The sequence below is a fragment of the Diabrotica undecimpunctata genome, chromosome 3 (genome assembly GCF_040954645.1).
Source record: "Diabrotica undecimpunctata isolate CICGRU chromosome 3, icDiaUnde3, whole genome shotgun sequence".
NCBI classification, from domain to species: domain Eukaryota; kingdom Metazoa; phylum Arthropoda; class Insecta; order Coleoptera; family Chrysomelidae; genus Diabrotica; species Diabrotica undecimpunctata.
Genome location: NC_092805.1, coordinates 151,220,285 through 151,246,318, shown reverse-complemented (window position 1 = coordinate 151,246,318; position 26,034 = coordinate 151,220,285). Strand labels below are relative to the sequence as shown.

The 26,034-nt window shown below is 31.9% G+C and overlaps 2 protein-coding genes across 2 annotated transcripts in view; both read left to right on the top strand.

The window, feature by feature from the left end:
- The window catches only part of LOC140437569 (myrosinase 1-like), a 370,048-nt gene that overhangs the window by 132,659 nt on the left and 211,355 nt on the right, over nt 1–26,034 (top strand). The gene's annotated exons all lie outside the window — the stretch shown is intronic.
- Nucleotides 1,323–24,214, top strand: LOC140436229 (retinol dehydrogenase 11-like). The gene is made up of 4 exons (XM_072524925.1): nt 1,323–1,679; nt 11,590–11,919; nt 12,129–12,409; nt 24,019–24,214. Exons 1-4 carry the CDS (start codon nt 1,535–1,537, stop codon nt 24,196–24,198), a joined length of 936 nt encoding a protein of 311 aa, XP_072381026.1. The 5' UTR covers nt 1,323–1,534; the 3' UTR covers nt 24,199–24,214.

The window sequence follows — 26,034 nt, the reverse complement described above, 5'->3', positions numbered from 1 at the left end:
GACCCCTGAATAACATAATTAAAATCAACCTTATTGAAGTTATACTTCTATACGCGCGCTCCGCGTTGGAAATTTGTATGGGAGTGAATCTGTGAAACCATTACATATGTAAGATAATGAGTAAAAGAGAGACAGAAGATATATTTTCTCTCTCTTCCTCTCTAGAATATAAAAATGTTCCTTTTGTATATATAATTTAATATTATACATATTATATAAAGATATATATATATATATATATATATATATATATATATATATATATATATATATATATATACATATAATTTTATACATATAATAAAATATTTATTAATATTATTATTTATGTGATATGTTTTGTATTATTTATTAAATGTTCATAATTATATTATTCTTTTGTATTTCAAAATAATAATCTCAATAAATCACTGTATGATCCAGAACTGTCAATTTTGAAATACATTTGTGTCCTCAGTAATGTAGTAGTCAGTATCCCCGCCCGTCACGCGGGAGACCGGGGGTCGATTCCCAGTCGTTGAGGACTTTTTTATTAATGTTATTACATTATTGTCATTTTTAAATACTTATGGATATTGCATTTTAATTTGTATTGTATTATTATATATGGAATTATGTTGCACTGTATTGTAGTGTATTTTTTATGTATATTATTGTCATTTTTAAATACTTATGAATATTGCAGTTTAATTTGTATTGTATTATTATATTAATAACAAAATAAACAATGAATTTTACTGCAGAGTATGTGTAAAAAAATTTTGCATTAAACTCCTTTCATACATATATGAAAATAAAAATCTACATTTTCATCAAAATATTGATTCAATCCTTCATTGTTAGTAAGTTGTTATTAATTCTGTTTCTCTTTCTGCTATGTCTTACCTATAAAATTACATATGTAATGATTGTGCAGATTGACTCCCAAATAAATTTGTAACGGCGAATGCGTGTTAGTGTAACTTCCACCGGCAGTCCCACTGGACTGTCACACCCGTTTTTTTTTCTTTTTGGAATAATAAGCCAAATACAAAATTTTATTAAACAACTCACTATACTAAATTAAAATTCATAAATTTTTACACAGTGTGCTAAAATAATTATCAAATTAGGGCTAAAAATAAAAAAAAACTGAAATACTTTAAATTTGACCAAAATTTTGTCCGTTGCGTTTTTTTTTGCATCTGAGTGTAAAATATAATTTTACTAGTTGTGGTATAATCCCATATAAATATTATATTTAACTTAATAATTAGATTACGGATAACACTTTTATCTTTAAGTGTTTATTGGAAACGGATAGGTATAACCGTCTATACAATCAAATCAGTACACATCTCTACTTTTAAACAAACAACTACGCTGTCAAAAATAAACGAAGAGATAAACAATAATTTATAAACAACATATAATTCAAGTTTTTTGTTTGTTACGGTTAGTTGCATATATCTCATATTGAGTTTTAAAATAATTATTGGTTAATTCTTTTAGTAGCCTTCATGTGTGTAGGTAGAGAGACTGTTTATTTATAATAATGTTATACATTATAGTTTACATTATTTGGGCTTATTTAATATTTAATGTGATCTTCAAAATTTATGTAAAATTTAACACTATGTCGTGTAAAAATAAGGTGTGTCTTGTGGGGAAAACTGTTATAGTCACAGGAGCCAACACAGGTAAGATCATTTTTAAAATACTTCCCGAAATTTGATTAATAGTGTAAAATTGAGTAATTTTAATAGCAACGGTATAGTCAAATATATATAATATTTATATTCTGTATTTTACTGTCAAATGAATTTCATAAAATCGTTATTGATCAAAATAAGATAGACTTTTCCGATATCCATAAATGACACTCTAAATATGAAGATTGATTGACATATTGACGCAGTTTTAAGTCTTACTTTTAAAGTACTACATTTTTAAGCTACTTCGAATAAAAATGGTCAGCTTTGACCAATATTTTTCCCTGCAACCTTATTACACAATTATTAAACCCCATATTTGCTGGGAGGGATTATAATTAAATTTTTTATTTACTAATAAATATCTTGAAAATTTAAATTAAAACGAATAAAATGGCCTCTTAGAAAGGGGTCTACTCTACTGGCCACAACCTTATTTTTGATAATAGCAGTTTTGTCAGTGCTCTAAATATAAAGGCATCTCCCTACTTAATACGTAACATCCTATTAAGTAGGCTGACACCGTTTGTAGAAAATTTCATGGGGGAATACCAAGCCGGCTTCGGAAAACATAGATCGACCATAGATCAGATCTTTACTCTAAGACAGCTGCTTGAAAAAGGATGGGAATTCAATAGAACTATCCATAATCTCTTCATAGATTTCCGGCAAGCAGCGTACGACAGTATTAAAAGGAATGTGGAATGCAATGGCAGAACTTTCAGTTCCAAAAAAACTTATCCGGCTTGTTAAGTTATGTGTGAATAGCTGTCGATCCAGGGTACGGATATGTAACAAATTCTCAGAATCTTTCGAAATAAGCAGTGGCCTGAAACAAGGAGATGCGCTGCCACCTCTCCTCTTTAATATCATCCTGAAGAAAGTAGTAAGAGCAGCACAACTTAAAACAGAATTACTGACAGTAAATGGACCAAAATTACTACTAGCATACACACATGACATTGACATTGTGAGAAATACAGTCACCAATGTGAAGGAGACTTTTAATAAATTGGAGGTAGAGGCAAAGAAAACTGGTTTAAGGGTAAACGAAGAGAAAACCAAATACATGTGCATCAACAGACAAAAGGGACGAGATAGAATAGGACAAAATGTTACAATAGACCCATATAACTTTGAAAGAGTGGAGAGTTTTAAATATCTCGGAGCAACAATCACTGCAGATAATGATATGGCGGAAGAGATTAAAGAAAGAATTCAGGCAGCAAACAGATGTATGTATAGCCTCCACAATACTATTAAATCTAAATGCCTAACACGAACATCAAAGATTTGAATATATAAAAAGGCGATTAGACCGATGCTCATGTATCGGTGTGAGACATGGACACTGACCAAAGAAACTAAAAGAAAACTTAGAGGTTTTGAGAGGCAAATCATCAGAAGAATCTTTGGGCCTTATCACGACATTAATAGCAACCAATACTGAATGAGAACAAATGCTGAGGTCAAGCAGATGTATAGAGCGAGCGATATAGTCCAAGAGATTAAATCCCAACGTCTAAGATGGGCTGGCCATGTCCATAGACTCCCTAATAACCGCCTTGCCAAGTTAATCGGGAGGAAGCCCCACAGGAAAAAGGCCCTTAGGACGTCCACGAATGGAGAGACAATATATGGTCAAATCTAAGAACAATGAGGGAGACTATGTCTAGCAGTGAACGCATACAGGTTGATTATGATGATATTCATTATTTTAAATGATTTAAATATTGTTCTTTTGGATTTTACGAGATATGTTTTTTTTCCGCTGTATGTATTCAGCTTTTTATTCCAATCCACGTTTTATTTACGTTTTCTAATATTTTTGTGATTTTTTTTTATTATCAGTTTCATCTAATTCTTCTTCTTTTGGTGCCTATCCGTTTCGGATGTTGGCCACCATCATGGCAATCTGTATTTTGCAAACTGCGGCTCTGAAAAGATTTGTGGTTGTTTGTTGTGTTTAACTACGCACGTAGGTTTTTCAGCCAGTAAATTCTTCGCCTTCCTGATCCTCGTTTTCCTTCTACTTGTCGTTGAAGAATTAATTGCAACAACCCATATATTTCGCTATTCTTTATGATGTGACCGATGTATTCAATTTTGGCTTTTCATCTAATATTATAATATAATTATCTGATAAAATAATGATAATTCTTTTATATTTTTTACACTTAGCTGTTTTGTCTGATGTATTTTTTTAGTTATGTGTAGTTTGAGCCTGCAGTTAATTTTTAGCAGTTTATGATCTGATCCACAATATGCTCCAGCCATAGTTTTTACATTTAATACTGACCCTTTTTGTGGGATTTTTTCAAGATGTTTTCTATGTTGTTGTAAATGTCGTCGATGTCTTCATTTGGAACATTTGTTGTGGGCATACATACCTGAATAACATAAAAATCTTCTGGTTTTGCTTCTAATGTTATTTTTATAAGTCTTTCGTTTATTGATATTCCTCCCAGAAACTTACAAATCAGCAATTTTTCGTTTTATTTTTCTTAATATTCTTAACGTATTATGACCTTATTTAATTACTTAATTCATTGTTTATCTTCTATAAATTTCTCAGATTAAAATTAGCTATATTCATATTTTTTTATCAAACAGGGAAATACTTACGATTACGCACAAGTCTATAGAAAAATAAATAATTTACCTAAAAACGTTGGAGATAATAGCTTTATCTATTATCTTGCTTGAAACTGCTTGAGAATTATCTGATTTAAGGTCTCTTAAAAAGGGAGCGAACGAGATTTTGTAGATTTCACATGATCAGCAACTTATCAGCAACTCATAATATGAATCACAAATGTCAGAACAAGTTATTTAAACTACGAGAAGCGAGCATTTAAAGTTTAGATCGCCGAAATCTCATTACTTCCCGACGTCTTAGCAGACATCTGTGTTACTTGACTGTTTTTCTTCTCTTGTGCTTATAATAATTTATGAGTTATGCCAATTCTTCTTCTCACAATCATATACATTTCATTTTTGAAGCCTTTAATTAATTATCCAGCTATCCCTATATTTCCTACATAAACATGCACGAAATATTTTAATCTGTGCTCCCTTCCATTTTGGAATGCATTGGTGCCACCACTAATATACTCATTCATAATTTTATCCTTTTTTGTCACTGTTCTCATCCATCTAAGAATCTAATTTCAGTTACATGCATTCGCTGTTCGTCTTTCTTTTTAACTGCCCAACATTTAGTTTCATTTGAATCTTTTTATTACATAACACACCACTCGCTTTCTTACAGTACACGCATTTCCCTCTATTATATACTTATAATACTGCGATGTCCAGAACAAGTAACAAGTAACGTATTTTGTTGACTTACAGTCTCACCGTTACAGTCCTTACAATTGAAATATCTTCTTTTCTTGTCATTAAAAGTAGTTGTTTAATGCTGTTGCTAATTCCAGCTAATTATTTCTAGTTCTAAAGCCTAGTCCTCCATGTATTGCTTTATATTCTCTCTTGGATTGGATGGGATATGATATCCTCATCTCTGATGGGATATCACTCTCAAATGAAGTCAAAAAAACTCCAAAGGATTAAAAAGAATTGAAAAGGATTAAAACAAATTCCTTAAATAAATAAATATAATTGCAGTTAATGCTTTAGACCTAGAATTTGTTACATTTGTTAGTATCGAAATAAATATTAAGAACTGAATGTTGCAGTTATGAAAGTTGTATGTATATAACGGTCGAGATAGTTGTAGATACATTTAAGTTAACAGGTCACAAAGTCGGTCGAACACCATAAAACAATACTCGATAACAAGAACAAGAAGATCACCTAATTATCCATCGTTACAAAACACACACACACACACACACACACACACACACACACACACACTTATTAACACAACTCTTATCCCGTATTGTTTATAAGTATGGCTACTGCATTAAAACCCGTGTTTTCAGATTCTGATATGTAGATATTGTGGTTGTTTGTTTTAAAATGTCCTTGATCTCTCCAGTGTGCTTCTATTAGACCAAATATATTATATTTTGCCTTATTAGTTCTTTCTCTACTATATGAAGTTTTCCACTTTGGAGAAGATCTTTGACGTTCCATGTCTCTACATTAATCGATTTTCTACTTCTGTGTTTGGCTTTCTCTTCCAGTTGATCATTTACCACGAGTGGCCCGGTTGCTCAGGCACTCGTGCCCGGTAACAAATTTTACACTGTCTGCTGCATGTCTACATAGTTGGTGCCCTATGTCATGACCTTAGTTGGTCCACGACTGCTTATTTGATAAGATCTTATTCACACTTATCCTTCATATCTCTAGGACATTTCCACTGGCGTCAGCCAGTGGGACGCTCCGTGTTGGGGTTGAGGACTTTCCCGCCCCTCCGTCTTCCGCGAAGTACAGGAGAGCCAATACTTAATTCAGAACTTTTCCTCCACGCAAGGTGGAACGAATACGAGCTAACTCGCCTCTCTAATAAATTAACTCGAACGTTGTATTACGACTAAATAAGAACATTTGTATACTATTTTGCTGAAAATACTATAATAAAAAATTACACATATGGGAGTAGTTATATTGGTATCATATGTATGTTTTGACTTACCCTGTATTATATTTAAAAAGTATTAGCAAAACCAATTATTTTATGAATTGTGACAATGATCTAAAAACTATAACTACAGATCCTTGTTTTTGTACCCTTTTTCAATTATACAGGATGTTGAACTTACGGAGTTACAGGGTTAGAGGGTTACAATTATAGGTGTTGGGATTTTCATTGAAATTTATTAATAACTTTTATAATCCAAAACAACTTTATATTCTTGTAATGAGGAAGCAAAACGTATTTTAAATTTAAAATAAAATACAGGGTGTTTAATTTCCAAAAAATATATCTTTGTTAAGGTACGGTATTATGGAAGACCCTGTATATTTGTAACTAATTTTAAAATAGTATGTCTGTATCTACCAACTATTTTTGTAAATAACTTTTTTTGGTATCTATTATAATAACAGATATGACTTTGTCAGAAAAGTTGACCACAGTGTATATAATATTTTAGAATACGAGTCATTTAAAATGTTTTTTTCTTCGTTTGATTTGATTGTGGTCTTTTCCATTAGCCGAAATAAATTTAAACTTAAATCGTACCAAGTAACAAGAAATGATATTTTTTTAGATATTATTAAGTGGGTACGTTATCAAATTAAGTTTATTGACATTGATTTGTTACATTAGTGATAACTAACCCAATTTATGGTATTAAAAAATAATGAATCTCATTTTATATTATTAATAAATATTATTCATCAAATCATATATTCCAGCAGATTTTTATTTGATTTACTAAACCTCCTGGAAGTGCTGAACAAAATAGGAATACCAAAAACAAAAAGTTTAAGACTTATAGAGATAAAAATGAAAGAGTCCACAGCAGCAATGATACAAAATCCGGCTGGGAAAAATATATAAAAATTAGAGGTGGAAAAAAAAATTGCTTTAAGGTGGCACAAATAATAAGGTACCCAGATAACGTAGTCATAGAAGCAATTGACAAAAAAAGGAACTGAAGAAATATTCAATATAATAGAAGAAATAAAAAACGGGTGTGACAGTCCAGTGACAATCATTACATATGTAATGCTATAGGTAAGAGAGAGTAGAAAGAGGAAAATAATTATGTATATAGGTATATGGTGCATCGTTTGCTATATATAAACAACATTTGATCTGTAATAGAAGACTAGTAAATGAAGGATTGAATCAATATTTTGATGGAAATGTATATTTTTATTTTTATATATGTATGAAAGGAGTTGAATGCAAAAAAATTGTTTTACACATACTCTGCACATACATTCACTACTGCAGTAAAATTGATTGTTTATTTTGTTATTAATATAAAAGTACAATACAATACATTGCAACATAATTCAATATAATAATACAATACAAATTAAAATGCAATATTCACGAGTATTTAAAAATGACAATATACATGACTTACTTACGCATATGTTTAATTTACCATGATAATAATATTAATAAAATATAAATATTGTTTAGTGATACAACTAGTGATACAACTGTCAATTTGTCTGACATTGACAGGTACAAAATTTAATTGTTGTTTGTTGTGTATATATAAGTACACATTTGAACTTTCTTGAGATATTTAAAATATTTAATTTATAATTTAACATGCCTAACGAGGCTCAAGACAAATCTGAACAGAATGGAAACATAATAATAATATTAATAAATATAAAATATATTTACAAAAGGAACATTTTTATTCTCGAGAGAGAAAGAATGAGAAAATATATCTTTGTCTCTCTCTTACCTATATCTTACATATGTAATGATTTTGCCGATTCACTCCCGTAAAAATTTCCAACGTCGAACCACGTATAGAAGTATAGAGGTCATAGAGGTCGTATAGAAGTCAAAAAATCAAAAGAAAAAGTTTCAGTGGTAAATGAACATCAATGAAAAAAGAAATAAATGCATTATAGCAAGAAGAACAAGCTCCAGTTATTTTGATTCAAAATTAATCAGTATAACCCTAAATTAGTAGAAATATTGCTATTTCTTGGGAGAGTACTGCACAAAAGTAATAAAAGAATACCAATAAAATACACAAGTACAGCAAATAATACTATAAGTTTTTAAAGCACTATATGCAATTACAAAATTAATAAAAGCTAAAACAATTAGTTAAATACATCACACTGAATATATATAAAACAATAATAAGGCCAACAATAACATACGCTTCACAAACTACCAGTCTTACTTTTAAGGAAGAGAAAATGTTAAAGATCTTCAAAAGACAAAATATTAGAATTATCATCAGACTCAGGAGAATTAACCAGAATGAAAAAAAAAAATGATCATTTATTGAATTTTGAAATATGTATTATACCGAAGCAAAAGAACAATGTAAGAATAATAAAAGCACAGAAAATTAGGCATTATGGACATATAATCAGGAAAGCAAAATATGCGATTAACGGAGTGGGCACCAGAAGGAGAAACACCAAAGGTGGATCCAAGATTAGATGATAGGACCATATGAATAATGTAAATAAAGAACTGGAATACAAACAATGGATATAACAAGAGAGGGTGAGTTAACAATAGAGGAGATAAGTGGTTAACAAGTCTGAAATTGTCAGGTAAGCACCTGTAAGCAGATGCACCGAATAAACAATCGGGAGATGCATCCACCACGACAAACGGATCGGAAAGGTTCATCAGAATACCTTTAATCTGTTTAAAAATACATACATTATAAATAAATAAATCTTTCGGAACCATGTAGGTCTGTCTCTGTGTTTCGTGTGGATAAAGGAGCTTATAAATTGAGTAGTACTTCGGGCAAAACAGACTTAGTCCAGTGAAAAGTTACATTTAGATTACATATTTAAGAGGACGCAATTTGATATTTTTGATATATTAGGAGTATAAGTATAAGCTTAAGTTCCGGTTTGTGGGATCACCGCTCTTACTCCCCGGCCGCTATCTTGAAAAAAGGGGACAAAGGGGTTTCGCGCTGTATCTCGTAAACTAGCAACCCTACAGAAAGTTTTATTAAAAATGATTTGTAGCAATTCAAATTGCCTACAACTCTATCTCTATTACTTTTTAGGTTTTTTTGTCAATGTACCTTTTATTAAGAAAATTAATACAAAAAATTTTTTTCTCTAATAAAATGTTATATTCATTTTATCCTTCTATATGGAGTGAAGACTTGGACCATGAATAAGTACTGCTGCTAAGACAAATATTGAAAATACCGTGGACTGATAGAATAACAAATGCACAGTTACTCAGAAGAATGAGCAAAGAAAACGAACTCTGCTGATCATCAAAAGTCAAAAAATATTTTGGACATGTTATTTAGGAAGATAAATATTAATTTTTACGAAACATAATCAGGGAAAGAATTGTAGGAAGAAGAAGTATACGGAGAAGAAAGATGTCTTGGCTGCGAAATTTAAAAGTGATTTAATTTTACACCAATCAAGTGTTCCGTGTATTGAAGATCCAAATAGCATGATGATACACAATGACTATGAATATCCTACAATCGAAACACCCACTTAATGTGCAGCAAAATTACCTAAAATTATCTTAATAAGACAAGTAATGGAGTTGCACAGAATGGGAAGACACAGGGAACTTTTGACCACCATTAAAAGCAGAAATACAGCATATTGTAAAATTCATTAAGGTAGCACGCCTCAGATGGATAGGTCATGTAATCAGACGAGAGGAAGATACCATGGTCAGAAAAGTTTTTGACCGAAGAGGGCCGATCGGACAACGAAGAAGAGGAAGACCGAGACTTAGGTACCAAGACAACCTAGAAAATGATTTGAAGTCTATCGGAATTAGAGCATGGAGAAGAGTTGCCTGAGACAGGGGCGAATGGAGGATTGTTCTGAAGAAGGCTTTGGCTCATAAAGAGCTGTAACGCCACTGATGATGATACAGCATATTTGCAGCATATACTTGGAAATGAGAAGTAAAATCGAAGGAAAAAGTGGTCCTTCTTCTTCTTCTTGTGCCACTCCTATCGAAGATTGGAAATCATCATGGCTATCCTGACCTTATTTACAGCTGACCTAAAGAATTCATTATGGTACAGCCAAACCACTCTCTCAAATTACGCAACCATGACATTTTTCTACCCTGGATTCCGTTTTCCTTCTATTTTTCCTTGCATTAGATTTTGAAGTAATGCGTATTTATGTCCTCTCATCAGGTGACCCAAATATTCGAGTTTTCTTCGTTTGATCATTGACAAAATTTCTGGGTCTTTTCCTATTCTTCGCATTACTTCAAAGTTTGTAACTCTTTCAACCCAACGTATCTTCAGCATTCGACGGTAGCACCACATCTCGAAACTTTCAATATTTTTTATATTGTTCTGCTTAAGAGTCCAGGCCTCTACATCGTATAATAGCGTGTTAAATACGTAGCCCCTTCGCATTCTTAATCGGAGAGGAATGCTTATATCTCTGTTGCAGAAGAATTTCCTCATCTTTATGGAAGTGGCCCTGGTAATTTCGATACGTATTTTTATTTCATTGTTCAAAGTGGTCCTGATAGACGACAAATATCCTGGCTGAAAAACATTTGCAACTGAATTAAGTTGAATACACAAATGCTTTTAAGACAAGCAAAAGATAGAGAAGTATTTAGAATAGTTATAGCCATACATCATTAGTGGTGTCAGCACTGGAAGAAAAAGAAGAGAAGTAAACACGACCTAACTGTAAACTACGTTTAAAAATGTGTGAGTGAATGTCACTGTTACATAAAAAAAGTTCTTTTATTTTTATGAATCAATATCAATAATTCCAAAATGTAAATTCCCCACAATGTTAATATATTTAAATCTCTAAATAGGCTTTTACAAGACCAACCATACGGAACATCTGTAATACATCTGACAATACGCTTTTGGGCCTTGAAAACGTCCTTTATACTAGAAGGGGCACCCCAGACAGTTATACCGTAACTCATTGTCGATTGTACCTAGCAAAATAAAAAAGTAAAAGGTATTGCAGACTAAATATTCTACCCAAATTTCTCAATTGATAACATTTAGAACTGAGTTTTTTACATGCATTCCAACAATGAGCCTTAAAAGATAAATGAGAGTCGAATCGGTAACGGAACGCTGTATTTGCCGCGAACGCTATCTGTTGGATTTATTTAGAACAATTTCCAATGCAACTGTCACTTAGCCCTTAATACAGGTTAACGCTTTGTTGTATAGATCATTAGAATGAAAAAAAAAAAAACAGAAATATTGATTTTTTGTCACTTGGGCCGTTCTATATATCTACTCTTCAAATATTCTTCAAATTTTAAATGTTTTAGGTATAGGATATGAAACAGCGTTAGAGTGTGCTAAACGAGGGGCAAGAGTAATTCTGGCATGTAGGGATCATCTTAAAGGAACTATAGCTGTTCACAATATTAAAACTCTAACACTGAATCAGAATGTAGTTCTAAAAGTTTTAGATTTAGCTTCATTATCATCCGTTAAAAATTTTGCCAATGATATTCTAAGAACAGAGGAAAGACTGGATATACTAATAAATAACGCTGGGGCAATATTGCTTGGTGATCAGTTGACTGAAGATGGTCTTCAGTTGGAGATGCAAATCAATTACTTTGGACCAGTTTTGTTAACCCTTATGTTAGTTAGTAAGTAATTCTGTTTATTTATTTATTTATTTATTTATTTTTTATTATTGGAAAATGTTTTATTCTCATTCTCAAAATTTTGAGAACGATTTCCGAACTGGAAATGGAAACGTCAAATATAAATGTATGTTCAACTTAAATTGTGTCTTATTTCCAATTAAAATAGTAATTGTTATTTTTATGTTACATCCTTTATTTTAATATTTTAGATTTATTAAAAAAATCCGCACCTAGTAGAATAATCAACGTATCTTCAGTAGCAGCTAAATATGCTAAACTCGATGTGAAAAATCTTAATGGAAAGCCAAGCTATCCCATTACAAAATTGTGCAATATACTGTTTACACAAGAGTTGGCCAAGAAATTAAATGAGTTTAACGTTAGTGTATTTGCTCTTCATCCAGGAATGATAGCTACTGATATAATGACTAGGCATCTATGGCCAATTGTAAACTCGTGTGTTATTCCTTTGTCAAGATTCTCAATAAAAGTAAGTGTATTTATAATATATCGTGATTGTAATGCATGAAGGAGCTTTTACAGGAGCCAGTTTAAACATTGTATAAAACCTATTATTAGTTATTAGTCGGTCAGATAGCCAAGCGGGCTGGGCGGCCGGCTTCTCATTCGCTTCACTGCGAGTGGTTCAGTGGACGTGGGTTCGGTCCCCAGCTCGGTGTACCGAAAAACAAAAAGTCTAACGCAGCAGTTTAAAATTCTAGATGAATCTGCGGCTTAGACCAGAATATGCTGGTGTCTGATCGGCCTATGGTGGAGCAGTACGGCAAGAGATAAGGGCTTGCGGCTCGGTGATACTCCTCCATAGATCCCTACCGGAAGGGCGTGACGCCTAAAAATACCGCGTATATATATATATATATATATATATATATATATATATATATAAAACCTATTATCAAAAAATAATCCAAATCTTATCTTATCGCTAAAAAATTAAATTTATACCTGGTTTAGCTGAATATATGATGTTTCGAGACCTAATCAATAAATATTTGGAGTTACGAATATTGCTATAACTTTGTTGAAGATACAAGTTTTTCTGTCTTGACTTTATGCAATGAAGCTAGGAGTCAAATGTTAAACTAATTATAGGTTATTAATTTTTTGTGTTTATTACTAAAAAATTTACATAATAAAGCTCTGAAATTAGGTCATTATCATTATAGTCTTTAACATATTGACATATGTGTTGTGGTTCTCCATTGAGCTTCAGCAGTTCGGATAGTTTGATCAATGATATTTCTCCATTGGTAGCGGTCATCTCTTACATATACTGAGGAATAACACCTCAGTATTCGCTCCGTGCATGACTGACGCGACACCTACCGTCTTCATCTGACAGTTTTGGACCTACCAATTTTCAGGTTAAACATATGACATTAATGACATATGTTTGACAGTGTTAAATACAGGTGAAATTGACAATTATTAATAATTAACTTTTTAATTATATTTTTTCAGTTTATGTACAAAATAAATGTAGTATTAAAAACTGGGTTTCTCAAAATTCATCATAATATATCTTTTTAAACCCAAACGGAAAAGGAAAGTTAAAAATCTAGTACTGGCAAATCAAGTTTTTCACGTGAAAGAGCATATAATTAAAAACAGTAATAGTAAAAGTTATGATATAAAAGCTAAAGTCATCAGGCACTCTGCAGTTAGCTTGAAGCCTTATAAAATATCATTTAAGGTCAATTATTTAAATATTTCAATTACATAAAAATGAGGTTACGTGATATTTCCTTTTTCATATTAATAGCACGGATCCATCTTTTTCTTTTCTCTAATTTATATGTAATCTTTGGGAAACTATAAAAACTACACTTACTATTTTTGCTATTATTAGCACAACTAAATACGCAACATGTATTTGCACACATTTTTGATAAAATTTATGCGTAAAAAGATAGTGTCCAATTTTGTCATATTTCGCCGCTACGCACGCTGGCATCGTTTCAAGGTACCCCTACCATGGTCACGCACGGAGCGAATACTGCTTGTTGAGAAGCTTTTTCGTGATGTCTGTCCATCGCTGTGGACATCTGCCGCATTGGCATTGATTCTGAGGCCTTCCTTGGACCACCAACCGCTCCATTTTGTTATTACTTCGATGAATACGACCAAAGAACTTTCAAATTTTAGAATAAAGACTACTAGAGAGTCGCTGATTGGGTTTAATTTTATCTAGTCATTACTGCTCTTGCTAGTTGAATGCGTCTTCGAATTTTGGGTTAACATTAACCTGGTGTTGTTAACTAGAGCTCCTAGATATATGATAGAAGATACTACCTCGTATCCTACAATAGTTCGGGTTTTAGAAAACTATTGTTGGCGTATAAAGACCATGATTTTGGTTTTGTGATTCTGCTATTCTTTCCCAAAATATTTGGGAACAAATATCAATAGTCAGTGTAATCCAAAAAAAGAAATCCTGTCAAGAATCGAACAAGCAAGGAAAACATTCATGAGCATTAAAACATTTTTTACAAGATCAGACCTTAGTCTACAGCTTAGAATCCGAATGATCAGATGTTACGTTTTTTCTGTCTTACTGTATGGCTGTGAAAGTTGGACAATGGACTCTGAAATAGAAAAAAGAATAGATGCCTTTGAGATGTATATATACAGACGAATGTTGAGGATTCCATGGGTACAAAGAGTTACTAATGTTGAGGTACTTCGTCGCATGTGTAAACAAAAAGAATTACTAAGAATAATCAAAGAGAGGAAATGCAATACTTGGGTCATGTGCTGAGAGGCGAAAGATATGAATTACTTCAAGTTATACTGGAAGGAAAAGTACAGGGCAAAAGATCAGTAGGAAGACGCCAGAACTCGTGGCTGAAAGACCTGAGGAGATGGTTCGACCGCTCATCCGCAGAGATCTTTCGCGCAGCAGTTTCCAAAACTACAATTGCCATTTGGATCGCCAACCTTCGAAAGGAGACGGCGCAATGAGAAGAAGAATTCTGCTGGAGTAGAGGCTAGAAGTGGAGTGTCGTCTGCGAAACGCAAGTTAGATATCTTGACACCGCCTATGTTGACTCCTTCCTCCTAACTATCCAAGACTCTGCGCGTTATGAACTTTGAATATATGTTAAATAATAAGAGAGATAAAACCGTTCCTTGGCGTGCTCCCTTTTCCGAATATATGCCAGAATATTATCATAATATTATATATGTACAGTTTGCTAGTAAGGTGAGTCAAGTGTTTAGGTACACTCATTGTCATCAATATGTTTTATAGTTTGTCCCATCTTACATTATCAAATGCCTTTGTATAATCAAAAAAAGATATACATATCGGGATCTGATATTCTCTGGGTTTTTCTATGATGTTCTTGATGTTCTACACCTTGCATCTACATCGTATATCTGTACTTCCAGCTCTGTCCCATAGTGTCTTACCATCAATTTTTTTGTTTTCATCTCTGCTGTTTCTAACATCCTTTTTGCCCTCTCCGTGTCAGGTCTTGTTTCTGCCGCGTATGTCATTATAGGTCTGATGACTGTTTTGTAAATTGCCTTCCGTTTCTTTCCCGATATTTTTATTTCTCCATCTTGTTTCATTTAGGTAGCGCAGCCTACGGCTCTGTTTGCTCTATTCGCTTGAACTTCCACTTGAGTTTCGAGCTTTTCGTAGCTAGCTGATGCCTAGATATTTAAACTCCATCACTTGTTGTATTATCTGACTTTCAGCTATAATTTACATCTTAGTAAATTTGCTGTTACAATCATACATTTTTTTTTTGGGAAATTAACATGGTCAATTTTCTGGTGGTTATATTAAATTGGTGCAGCATACGTTGTAAATCATGTTTATTTTGAGAGTGCAGTATTGCGTCGCCTGCATAGCAGATTATTTTAAGTTTTTTTTTCTTCCATTTGTTATCCAGGTTAAACCATAGAGGAATCTCCCTGTCTTATTCCATTGCTAGCTTCAATAGGGACTTCTTCTTCTACTTTTACTTTTTTTGTGTTGTTTTGGTAGATATTTTCGATCGTTTTGATTATTCCTAGAGGTATCTCTCTTGTGTATAGTAAATGGATAACGTCTTTTAATTTGACCCGATCAAATGCCTTCTTAAGGTCCACGAAACATAGATATGCCGGTTTGTTGTATTCTAATAATTTCTCTAGTACTTGCCTTATTATAAATATAGCGTCGGTTCATGATCTTCCCGACCTAAAACCGTGTTATCCTTCTGCTAGTTTTATAATTTTATTAAGTTTATTTGTTTGGTTGTTAATTTTAGTGTTGTGTTTAATAAATTAATTCGTCTGTAATTTTCCGGGTCAGATTTGTCTCCCTTTTTGGAGGGAGGTATTATATTATATTATGTTATATTATATGTATAGATCTATGTCCAGGGGTGTTATTAAATGTATATTTGTGTTGGTCTTTGTGGTCAAAAAATGTGTTGTTTATTCTTAGTTCGTTATTCGTACAGAAGTTTACCATCAGTTCTCCATTTTATTTTTTGACATCCTCGTTATGTTTTTGCTTAATTCCGGGTATTACTTGATTGCCTATTCAAGCGTTAAAATCCCTTAATATTATCATCTTCCCTCTGACTTAATATACTACTTGTTGTAATTGGTCATAAAACGCTTTCCTTGTTGTTTGAGACTTGTTATTTTCTGGGCCGTATACTCCGATGATGTTCAGGCCTTTCTTCTCCATTTTTATCTTTATTGTTACTATTCTTTGTGATATGTATTGACACTTTTAGATGTCATTTTGGTACCTTTGGTGTATTAGTAAGGCTATACCTTCTTTGGCTCTATTTTCTTGTGCTACTCCACTGTAGGTTAGTATGTATTCACCTAATTCTGATTGTCTTTTTCCTTTCTGTTTTCTTTCCTGTAGAGCACAAATGTCTATATGTAGTATATGTAGTCTATAGTTGTTACAATTATTTGTTGGACCTTTTTTATGTAGAGGTATGATTATGGACTTTCTCCAATCTTCAGGCTAGATGCCTGTGTGCCAGATTTCATTTCACAATCGATGTAATATTCTCACTACACACACGAGAAGATGCTTTTAGACAACAGCGAATTACACTTCAGAAAAAAGTATGTAAGGTTCAGATTCAAAGCTAGTGTGTTCCTGTTGAAGGAGAGTGGAAAGTGGAGGCCTGACATTCAGGTATATATGGGATATCCGCGGGCATCTGGTACGCAATTTTTCTTGCAATTATGCCAATATATTACCCTTTTTATCTCTGAACTTTTGTTCTTTAAATTCTTTTTTGGTTTTGTTCAGTTTCTGGTAAGATTTTCTCATCTCTCTTGGTTTACTTAGATCTTGTAGTTCTTGAAGTTCTTTGTTCATATTTTCTCTCTTCTTTCTGCGGTATATTTTCTTTTTTTTTTCCATACGTAGTTATTTATATTCCTCCTCTGCTTGTTGGGTACCAAAACCTGTTGCAACAGTAAATATGCTTTAGTTTTTCTTTCTGTTATAATCTGACTTTCTTCGTCAAAACATTTACTCGTTCTGGTTCATCTTTGTTTACCTTTAATCTTTAGTAATTCTTCAGCTGCTTCTTTTATGATGTTTCTGCACCCTTTTCACTCTCCAGTTATGTTTTTTTGTTCTAGTCTGTTTTCAAGTTTATATTTTGTTTATATACTTTATTTTTAATTATATTTTTGAGTTCTTCTACATTGTGCCGTTCATGTTTAGAATCTATTTCAGAGACAGACAACTCCACATGGAGTATTCTAGGAGTATTTTGCTCAAAGGCTGTATTTTATACCGATCAGTTCTGTCACAGTTATGGCCAATATTTGCTCTATAATTGGTTATTGTATAATTTTTTCCTTTTATCCTACCTGGTATTAGGTTGATCATACTGTCATACCATCAAAGAGAGAGGACAGGTAACGTTCATTTAATAAACCTTCGAAAACTGAAGGCAGCTTCGATGTGACCGCATGTTTTGGTCCCTTTAAGTTGCCCATTACTACCTCTGGCAGGGTTACCAGGTCTACTGATTTTTCAATAGATCTACTGATTTCAAACTTCAATTTACTGATTTACTGAAACCCTATATCGAATAATTAAAAAATATGTAATGATTAAATCATGTTCAAAAAGTGATCATTATGTCAGTGTTCAATTATAAATTAAATAAAAAATCTATTTATTGATTATATCCATCATTCTCAATCTACTGAAGAAATAAAATATGACCTGCCAACTTTTATGGTGCCGGTGCCATTCCTTGTCTAACAACTATGAAAATCATAATTACAACTCTTCTAAACTGTCAAAAACATATGTTTATATTTATATATCTTTTCTGACGTTCCAAACTTCACTAGACATTTAATGAATTTTCGATGTCATCTTGAACGTTCAAACTGCTTCTTCTTTTTCGTCAAGTGACGTTTTCTATGTGGAATAAATTTTACTGAACTTTCTTAACAATATTGTAGATTTTTATCTTTTACCACTGCTACTTACACTTCAGAAGTGAAAAATTAAAATTTTATTTGAAAACTTTATGCAACTCTATTCACTTTTTATAAAATTAGATTACTAATATATTCGTAAAATTTTATAATTTAGCAATAATTCTTATTTTTCTTGATTTATAAGATTTTTTATTATATTTCTAATTACCTGAACTTTGCATTTAGTATAAGCGTGTTCCATAATTTGCTAGATGTGCAATTTCAAGGTTAATGTAGACAATATTTCTACACTCAATATGGTAATTTTTATTTTATAGTGTTGTAGAATTCACAATAAACATTTTCTAATGATTAATTGTCCAAAACAACTGTTATGTAACAGCAAAATAATATAATTTCCTAAGAATTGTTATACAGTATGCGATGTAGGGTTATACAGTATGTCATAGTGGGTTGGAACCATAAGCCAAAGTATTTTGCTTTTTTTTTTAATTTTTACAAGAAAGTTGTTAGTAAATGAGAAATGAGTCAATACTCACAATCTTAAGTAGTTTTTAGGTAATAAAGTTGGTGAATTTTGGGCTACCGGTTTCAAGGCTTACAATATTTGCCCCATAAACATCTACGTTCTTTTTATATGTATTAAAAACTAAAAGCTAAAACAACATAAAACAAGCAATAAACAACTGAAACACAATAAATGACACTATATAATAACAAATTGAGTGAGCAACTATTATTGAGAGTGAGATTGACAAACCAAGTATTGTATTGGGACATCGGGAAAGCTGCACTAAATAGTCAGTTAGCTGTTAGTATAGGGTTTATAAAGTTATTTGAGTTGAATTTAATTTAAATGTGATCTGCTACTAAACAAAAACTACTGACATGTCAGATACAGGAAAGCTCTATAAACTAAGGTAGTTCTCAGAATCACCTTCCCTCTTAAGGAATACATACACTCGTACTTCTGAATTTCAATATAATCTTCAAATCAAATTGTGCTCTTTCCGCCGTTTATTTATTTATGTGTTCGGTATTCTCAATTCATCAAAGCTATAGCAAACCTCTTGCTAAAATCTGTAAATCTTTGATATATATATGTAAATACTTTTTTCTTTTTGGGTGTGGTAGTCAATAAAAAATAAAGACGTATTCTGAATCCAAACTGTCGGTGGTTTTTTGCCACCTTTATTAAGGTCTACAAAGAAAATTACTATGTTGTAACAATTTGAATGATGCAATAAAAAAACTATAAAAAAAAACTATAAAAAACTTACCAGAATGTAAGATTCGTGGCATAAATAACAACGTTAAATAACATGATATGTACTGAAATTGCAACTAACCTTAAAAATGTTACTGTTTAAAAAGACACTTTGAAAATTAATACATACGTTAAAAAGTTAAAAAACAAAATGAAAGACGACAGGTTAAAACAGTCGTCGTTGCAAACTTGATTTCAGTCACATTTCACGAACAGAAAGAGAAAGTGGGAGGACAATTATTGTTTAATAGTTTGAAGAAAATACAAAAAACAACTTTCAAACTAATGTCTAACAAAATACTGTTTATGAATTTTGAGTACTACCAACTGTATTACCAACTTGAAATTGAGCGGGAAATTACAAATATTATTTATAACATAAACAATAAAAAGAAAATAGTATTTAGTAAATAGGTTTAGAAAAAACAATCAAACAAAACAAAACTGAATTAATAACTGAAGTTTGATCAAAAGAATTCAATTAATAAAGAAATTTTAAAAAAGAGAAAAGAAAGCTCTGAGATGCAAAAAAGTTCAGTCACAAGTCAATATAAAATTGTAAATTTTGCTAAGATTCTGGATCTCAGATCTTTTATTCAGATTTTTATTATTACTCTTGCTGATACGTACCATCTCTAAAAAAGTTCTCTTAAATTTATTTTTCTCTGTGGCTAATATTTTTACATTGTTGAAACAGCGGCGGCCGGCCAGGTGAAGTAGGTGAAGGTGAGGTTCACCAAAAAAAAAAAAATATAATTTAATTGAGACAAATAAATAAAAAATGAAAACAACATTATTATATCTAAATTCTGAAATCAATTATTTATTCTCTTTTAATTAATCTAAAAATTAAAAAAGACAACTAGCTTTATTAACGGTACGTACTTGACGGTCAAGTCCTGACCTGTCTCACTAGCCGTGTATAATAGGATTCAGGAAGAGGTGAATATAATTAATACGTGCAGTTCCGTTTAAAAATATATTATTCGTCTTCACCCACTATTGGATGTGTATTTGGTATTCCTATTTTTCGGAAATTTCTCTAAGCGACAATATTTTGAAATATAGTCCATTATATAGATATTTTTATATAGTATAGTGTATAGTATAGTATTTATTAGTTTAGTTTAGTCACAATATTAATTTTATTTGTTTAGTGCACTTTATTAATACATTTCTCTGTGGTTTGTTTCGGATTTCGGATATAAAGTGTTCTCGTTTATTTCGTTTGGACAAAAATAATTTTAGAGAGACATGAATCCAATTAATGACTTCTTCTTCTTCTTCCTATGCCGTCTCCATTAACGGAGGTTGGCGACCACATTTCTAAAAATTTCTCTGTCTTTTGCAAGGTGGAATAAATCGTCTACAGTCATGTTTGTCCAGTCTCAAATATTTCGCAGCCATGATTTCCTCTTTCTACCTATTCCCTTTTTGCCATCGACTCTACCCTGCATGATGACCTGCAGAAGACTATATTAAATGGTGGCTAAATTAATGACTTGGTGTGTAATATATTAGAGACTCCATTTAGGCATTGGAAAAATGAAGATAAAAGGGATGTTCTTTTACATTGTCGACCAACCAGTAGGCTGCAATCAGCATCTGACTTAGAGTGAGCTAGCTGCATCGAAACTCACCAACCCGAGGCGTGGTGTTTTAATCGCCAAAAAACCCTCAATGAAATGTCGAGGTTTAGAACTAAAATACCCCAGGCAAGCAAAACTGAACAAGAAAAACTGTTTTCAAGTTATTAGGGCCATAAACTCTAAACATTTTTTTTAACGAATTTTTTATGAGATTTGGGCGCGAATTAGGTACCAAAACTCCTTTTGGCTCCGGCAAGCTTTCCTCATCTTCACTACTTTTTTAGGCCACGAGCCGCTGCTGTGTTGAAATCTATCTTATGGTCTAGATCGATGGTATGCTCTGCCAAAGCACAAGTAGGTTTGTTTAATCTATAGTCACTCTTATGAGAAATGATACGGCTATAGATTCCTTCCAGTTTCACCAATGTACGTGGATGGACATTCAGTACATTGAATGCAATAAACAACATCTGTAGTCTCTAAAGTAGTTAGGGTTTATTTTATTTTACTATACAGCTGACGTATGGTTTTGATGTTCTTGTTAGCTATTTTGATATTCTTAAATTCTTTGAAAATCTTAGTGAGTTCAACGGTTAGTTTCGGAATAAATGGAAGGGCATAAAAATACACACTTGTTGGAGCAGAATTATTTTGTGCTGAAGGCACTGATTGTGACATAGTAAGAATGTTATTTCTATTAACAAAAGGAACATTAAAAATTAATTTATTAATAAGTCTTACAGGATATGAATTTTCAACAAAAATATCACGTAAGAGGTTGAGATCATGTTGGAGATAATCCATATATTATATATATATATATATATATATATATATATATATATATATATATATATATATATATATAGTACAATTAAAAAATTAATATTAAACACACTAACACACCAGGCTTTCGGTGATCCACATCGACTATCACTGCGCCTAGTTTTTGATAACCTCTCTGATGTCTTTTTAAGGTCTTCCGGGATCTCAGTCTCCTGAGCCTTGCCATAAACCCTTGACCGTAGCAGTATCTGGGGGCTCAGGAGACTGAGACCCCGGAAGCCCTAAAGAAGACCTCAGAGAGGATGTCCAAAGCTTGGCGCAGTGATACTCCACGCGGTTTAACCCGGAAGACTAGAGAGTATAATGTTAATTTTTATAATAATAGTCCAGTCGTTAGAGAGTTGACCCCTAAAAATCATACGAACAAGCTGACTTTTTTAGAGAATATTAATTGTGGGACCCCAAAAAAGTTGCAAAAGAGTTTACCACTTTTACCCTCGGGCTTTCCCCTAAAACCTCCTTCGCAGGGAAGTAAAAACGCAAAAAAATCGATTTACCAAGAATCTGTACACCGTAGAAAAACATGTTTCAAATAAAAAATGTAGCTGAGATAATTTTAAACAAATTTGTGTACAAGCATTATTTGTGTAGAATAAACCGTTCTCTTAGAAACAACGCTTGAAGCGACCGTCGATTTTGCATGTCAGTTACGCGCGCGAAATCAATGTTCAATAAAATTTGTATCAGCTCATCGGTAAAAATTCGATATATTTTGATCCAAATGTCCTATCGACAAAAATCAACATGCGTTCAAAGAGGGCAGCTTTCGTACGCAGTTTTTGTATTTTGCCGAGAATAAACTCAGTTTTTATAAAGGTGTTAAATAAATTAACGCGGCGCGATTTTTGCCATTTTTTGCGATTCTCGTGAGATCAATAAAATTGATCACTTTCATTAACCAGTTGTAGTAAAATTTTAATTTTAAGAGATTAATCTTTAATACCTATGATATGAAATTTCAATTTTGAGTTGTGGTAAGAAACATAAGGCATTTGAAATATGAATAGAAGACGCAGAATTTAATGTTTTACATTATGAACGATCACACGTCACGGTTTTGGGTGTAGTTTTTATTGCAGAACTTTTGAAACACGTACTAGTGTACCAAATTGAAAAAAAATTTTTAAATGTTTTAGATCGTTTGTTGTGTGAAAGTTTAAATCAAGCGTTTTTTAAGCATAATTCAAATGCCTCACATTTGTTGCCAAAACTCAAAACTAAAATTTTATGCTATAGGTTTTAAAGGTTAGGCTATAGTAATCGAAACTTTGTAGTGGCCAGTCAATGAAAGGATATATTGTATTGATCTCGTGAGAATCATAACAAATTGCAAAAATTACGCCACCTTTATTAATTTAACACCTGAATAAAATCTGAGTTTATTTGCGGCAAAATATAAAAACTGTTTTTTTACGTTTTGGTCCGACCGTAGCTATGTGGAAATGTGTAAAGTGTTTTAAAGGTTGTCAGAAACTTTATACAAAGGAAAAACGCAAATGAAGAAGCATAAAACTGTTTCACATCTTTAAAAAATATGATAGATAGAATACTGGACAATTTAAAGCAGTCAAAAATGACAGACTTCTTCCAATTGCAGACGCAATAGTTTATGTTATTCTTGAAAATACGTTTTATACATATTTACAGAACACAGATTTTTTGTTTTAACGTATATCATTGACAATAAAAGTAAACAACTCTTTTTTGTTTAATGTATTTCATTGACAATAAAAGTAAATAACTTTTTTTCAAAAACGCCATTCAAACAATATTTATTAGCATCTTATATTGCTCCGAATGACTTCACTATAGAAAGTTAATGTTTTAGAAAACTACAGTTCTCGTTATAGAGGGAGTCTACTGTATATATATGTAATAATAATAATATGAATATAATCTATAATAATATATAAATAACTATAAACTTAATGGCATTTATTTTTGTAGACTCCTGAAGAAGGTGCGCAAACAACAATCTATGCAGCTACCGAGCCAGGTATAGAGTACCTAACGGGAGGGTTTTTCTCAGAATGTCGTCATCAGGAGCATTATAAAACTGCTAGAGATCCACAGTTAGCACGACAGCTTTGGGATGAAACTATGAAATTGTTAAATTATACCGACTGATTAAAATAAAGATTTATACTTGTTATCATTTTTTAAATATAAAAAACAAATTTTTCGATATTTTTTAAAACATGTCGGTAGCCAAAAAAAACTTGCTCTTTTAGTTATTGTCTAGAACTTTCTGTTATTAATTCTATACTTCCCCGTTGTTTCTTTTCCAAATTCTTTTCAACTTTCCCTTTTTGATTTATTTATTTCTCCTTCACTTCGTTTCTTCAAGTGTTGTATTCTGTTCTATCTCTTTTTTTGGCCTTTTCTCTTTCTTTATTAAATCTTTATTGTTCTCTTTTCACCATTTTGTGCTATCTTTATTTTAACTATCCAACATTCCGTACTCTTTAGTTTTCCGTTGTATTCCTTCCAAATATCTTTTCTGTTTTCAGTAATATTTTACTAATTGTTCCCCTACTTATTTCAGACGTCAACGGACTTAAAACAAGAGTTCGATTATATGCAACTCTTTTTTCAAAATGAAACATTTATCTTATAAAAATATTGAAAAAATATTACATAGATTCAGTTACGGTGAAAGTCTTGACAAAGCTTTCAATAAAAACATAACTATAATTAAATAAAAATGATTATTTCACTAGACCATTTTGAACTGATAAAACGTCATAGCAACGCCACGTTTCCTACTGACAAAACTGCTTCCTGACCGTGATTTCTCAGCGACGAAATTATGACAGATTCATCACGAAGGTGTCTGATAATTCTATTGTCAGTTTGACAAACGTCATTGAGGCGTAATGTGAGTGTAATCAATTTTGGACAGATATAATGAATCCAGACGAAAAATCAAGATTTGGATGCATCAGATGAAGAAATCAAGAAATTGATTTCGGAAAATGTCCAATTGAACAAGAGGTCCAGAAGCTCTATTTGAACTCAATTTTCGGATTTCCTACGGGTGAAAAATTTTACGCTTAAAAGATGTACTAGCATAACGGAACTAGCAAAAATTCTCAAGGATTATGTCTTTAACATGAAAAAAGACAATGGCGAAGACTATAAAGAGTAGTAAAGTCAATGTGGAATACTACGGGAAAAATGGTACAAGATAAATATTTTAAGGAGTACGGCATACAAATTGACCCTTTCACAGAAATATCTTTCAAATGTGTACATTGGCCAGCGATACCAAGCGGAGGCAGCTTCAAAGTGTTCAAGAAAAAAGAAAACTCAGTTCAAAAGCATTATCCACCGAAAAACTATAAAAAATCATCCAAAGCTACGACGACGAAACCCTCGATGGAGCACAAAAAAAGTTTTTTCACCTTTGTTCATTTGAACTTGTTTGGAGAGGCAATGAGGCTGTAAACTACAAGATTCACTTTCCAGAAGGTAAGGTTTTTTTAAGGTATTAAAAAAAAAGAAACAACACTTTGTAAAGTTTTTATATTGTCGGTTACTATGTTATTCCTGTAGGGGCTCAATATTAAAAGGTCAATATTTTCCTAACGTTTCTGTTTGACTGTAGAACTAATTATAAATTTTTAAATTATTTTAAAGCAACTGTTACAAAATGTAATTGGTCTATTAAATTACAGCATTCCTACATAAAAACTACACAACATATACAGATAACGACATTGTTTTGTTGACCATAGGAATTAAGATTTATTGCAATCCCATCTCTAGAGTATATTTATTATAATGCTCTAAAACTAATTTAAAGTAAATAAGTAATATGCTTTATTGTCACTGAAAATTGTACAAATTGTATGGACAAAGCTTATAACAATAAGACAAGAAAGAAGAAAAAAATCAGAATAAGAATCGTTTGTACTTTTAAATAAAAAAAATAATAAAATTCTTCCATACTTAAACATAAAA

What these genes read in the sequence shown, in the direction of transcription:
- LOC140436229 (XM_072524925.1), top strand. Translation starts at nt 1,535, where the DNA reads ATGTTATACATTATAGTTTACATTATTTGGGCTTATTTAATATTTAAT. An exon ending in AGTCACAGGAGCCAACACAG is followed by an intron (nt 1,680 to 11,589) that starts GTAAGATCATTT and finishes TAAATGTTTTAG; the next exon opens with GTATAGGATATGAAACAGCG. An exon ending in GTTAACCCTTATGTTAGTTA is followed by an intron (nt 11,920 to 12,128) that starts GTAAGTAATTCT and finishes TTAATATTTTAG; the next exon opens with ATTTATTAAAAAAATCCGCA.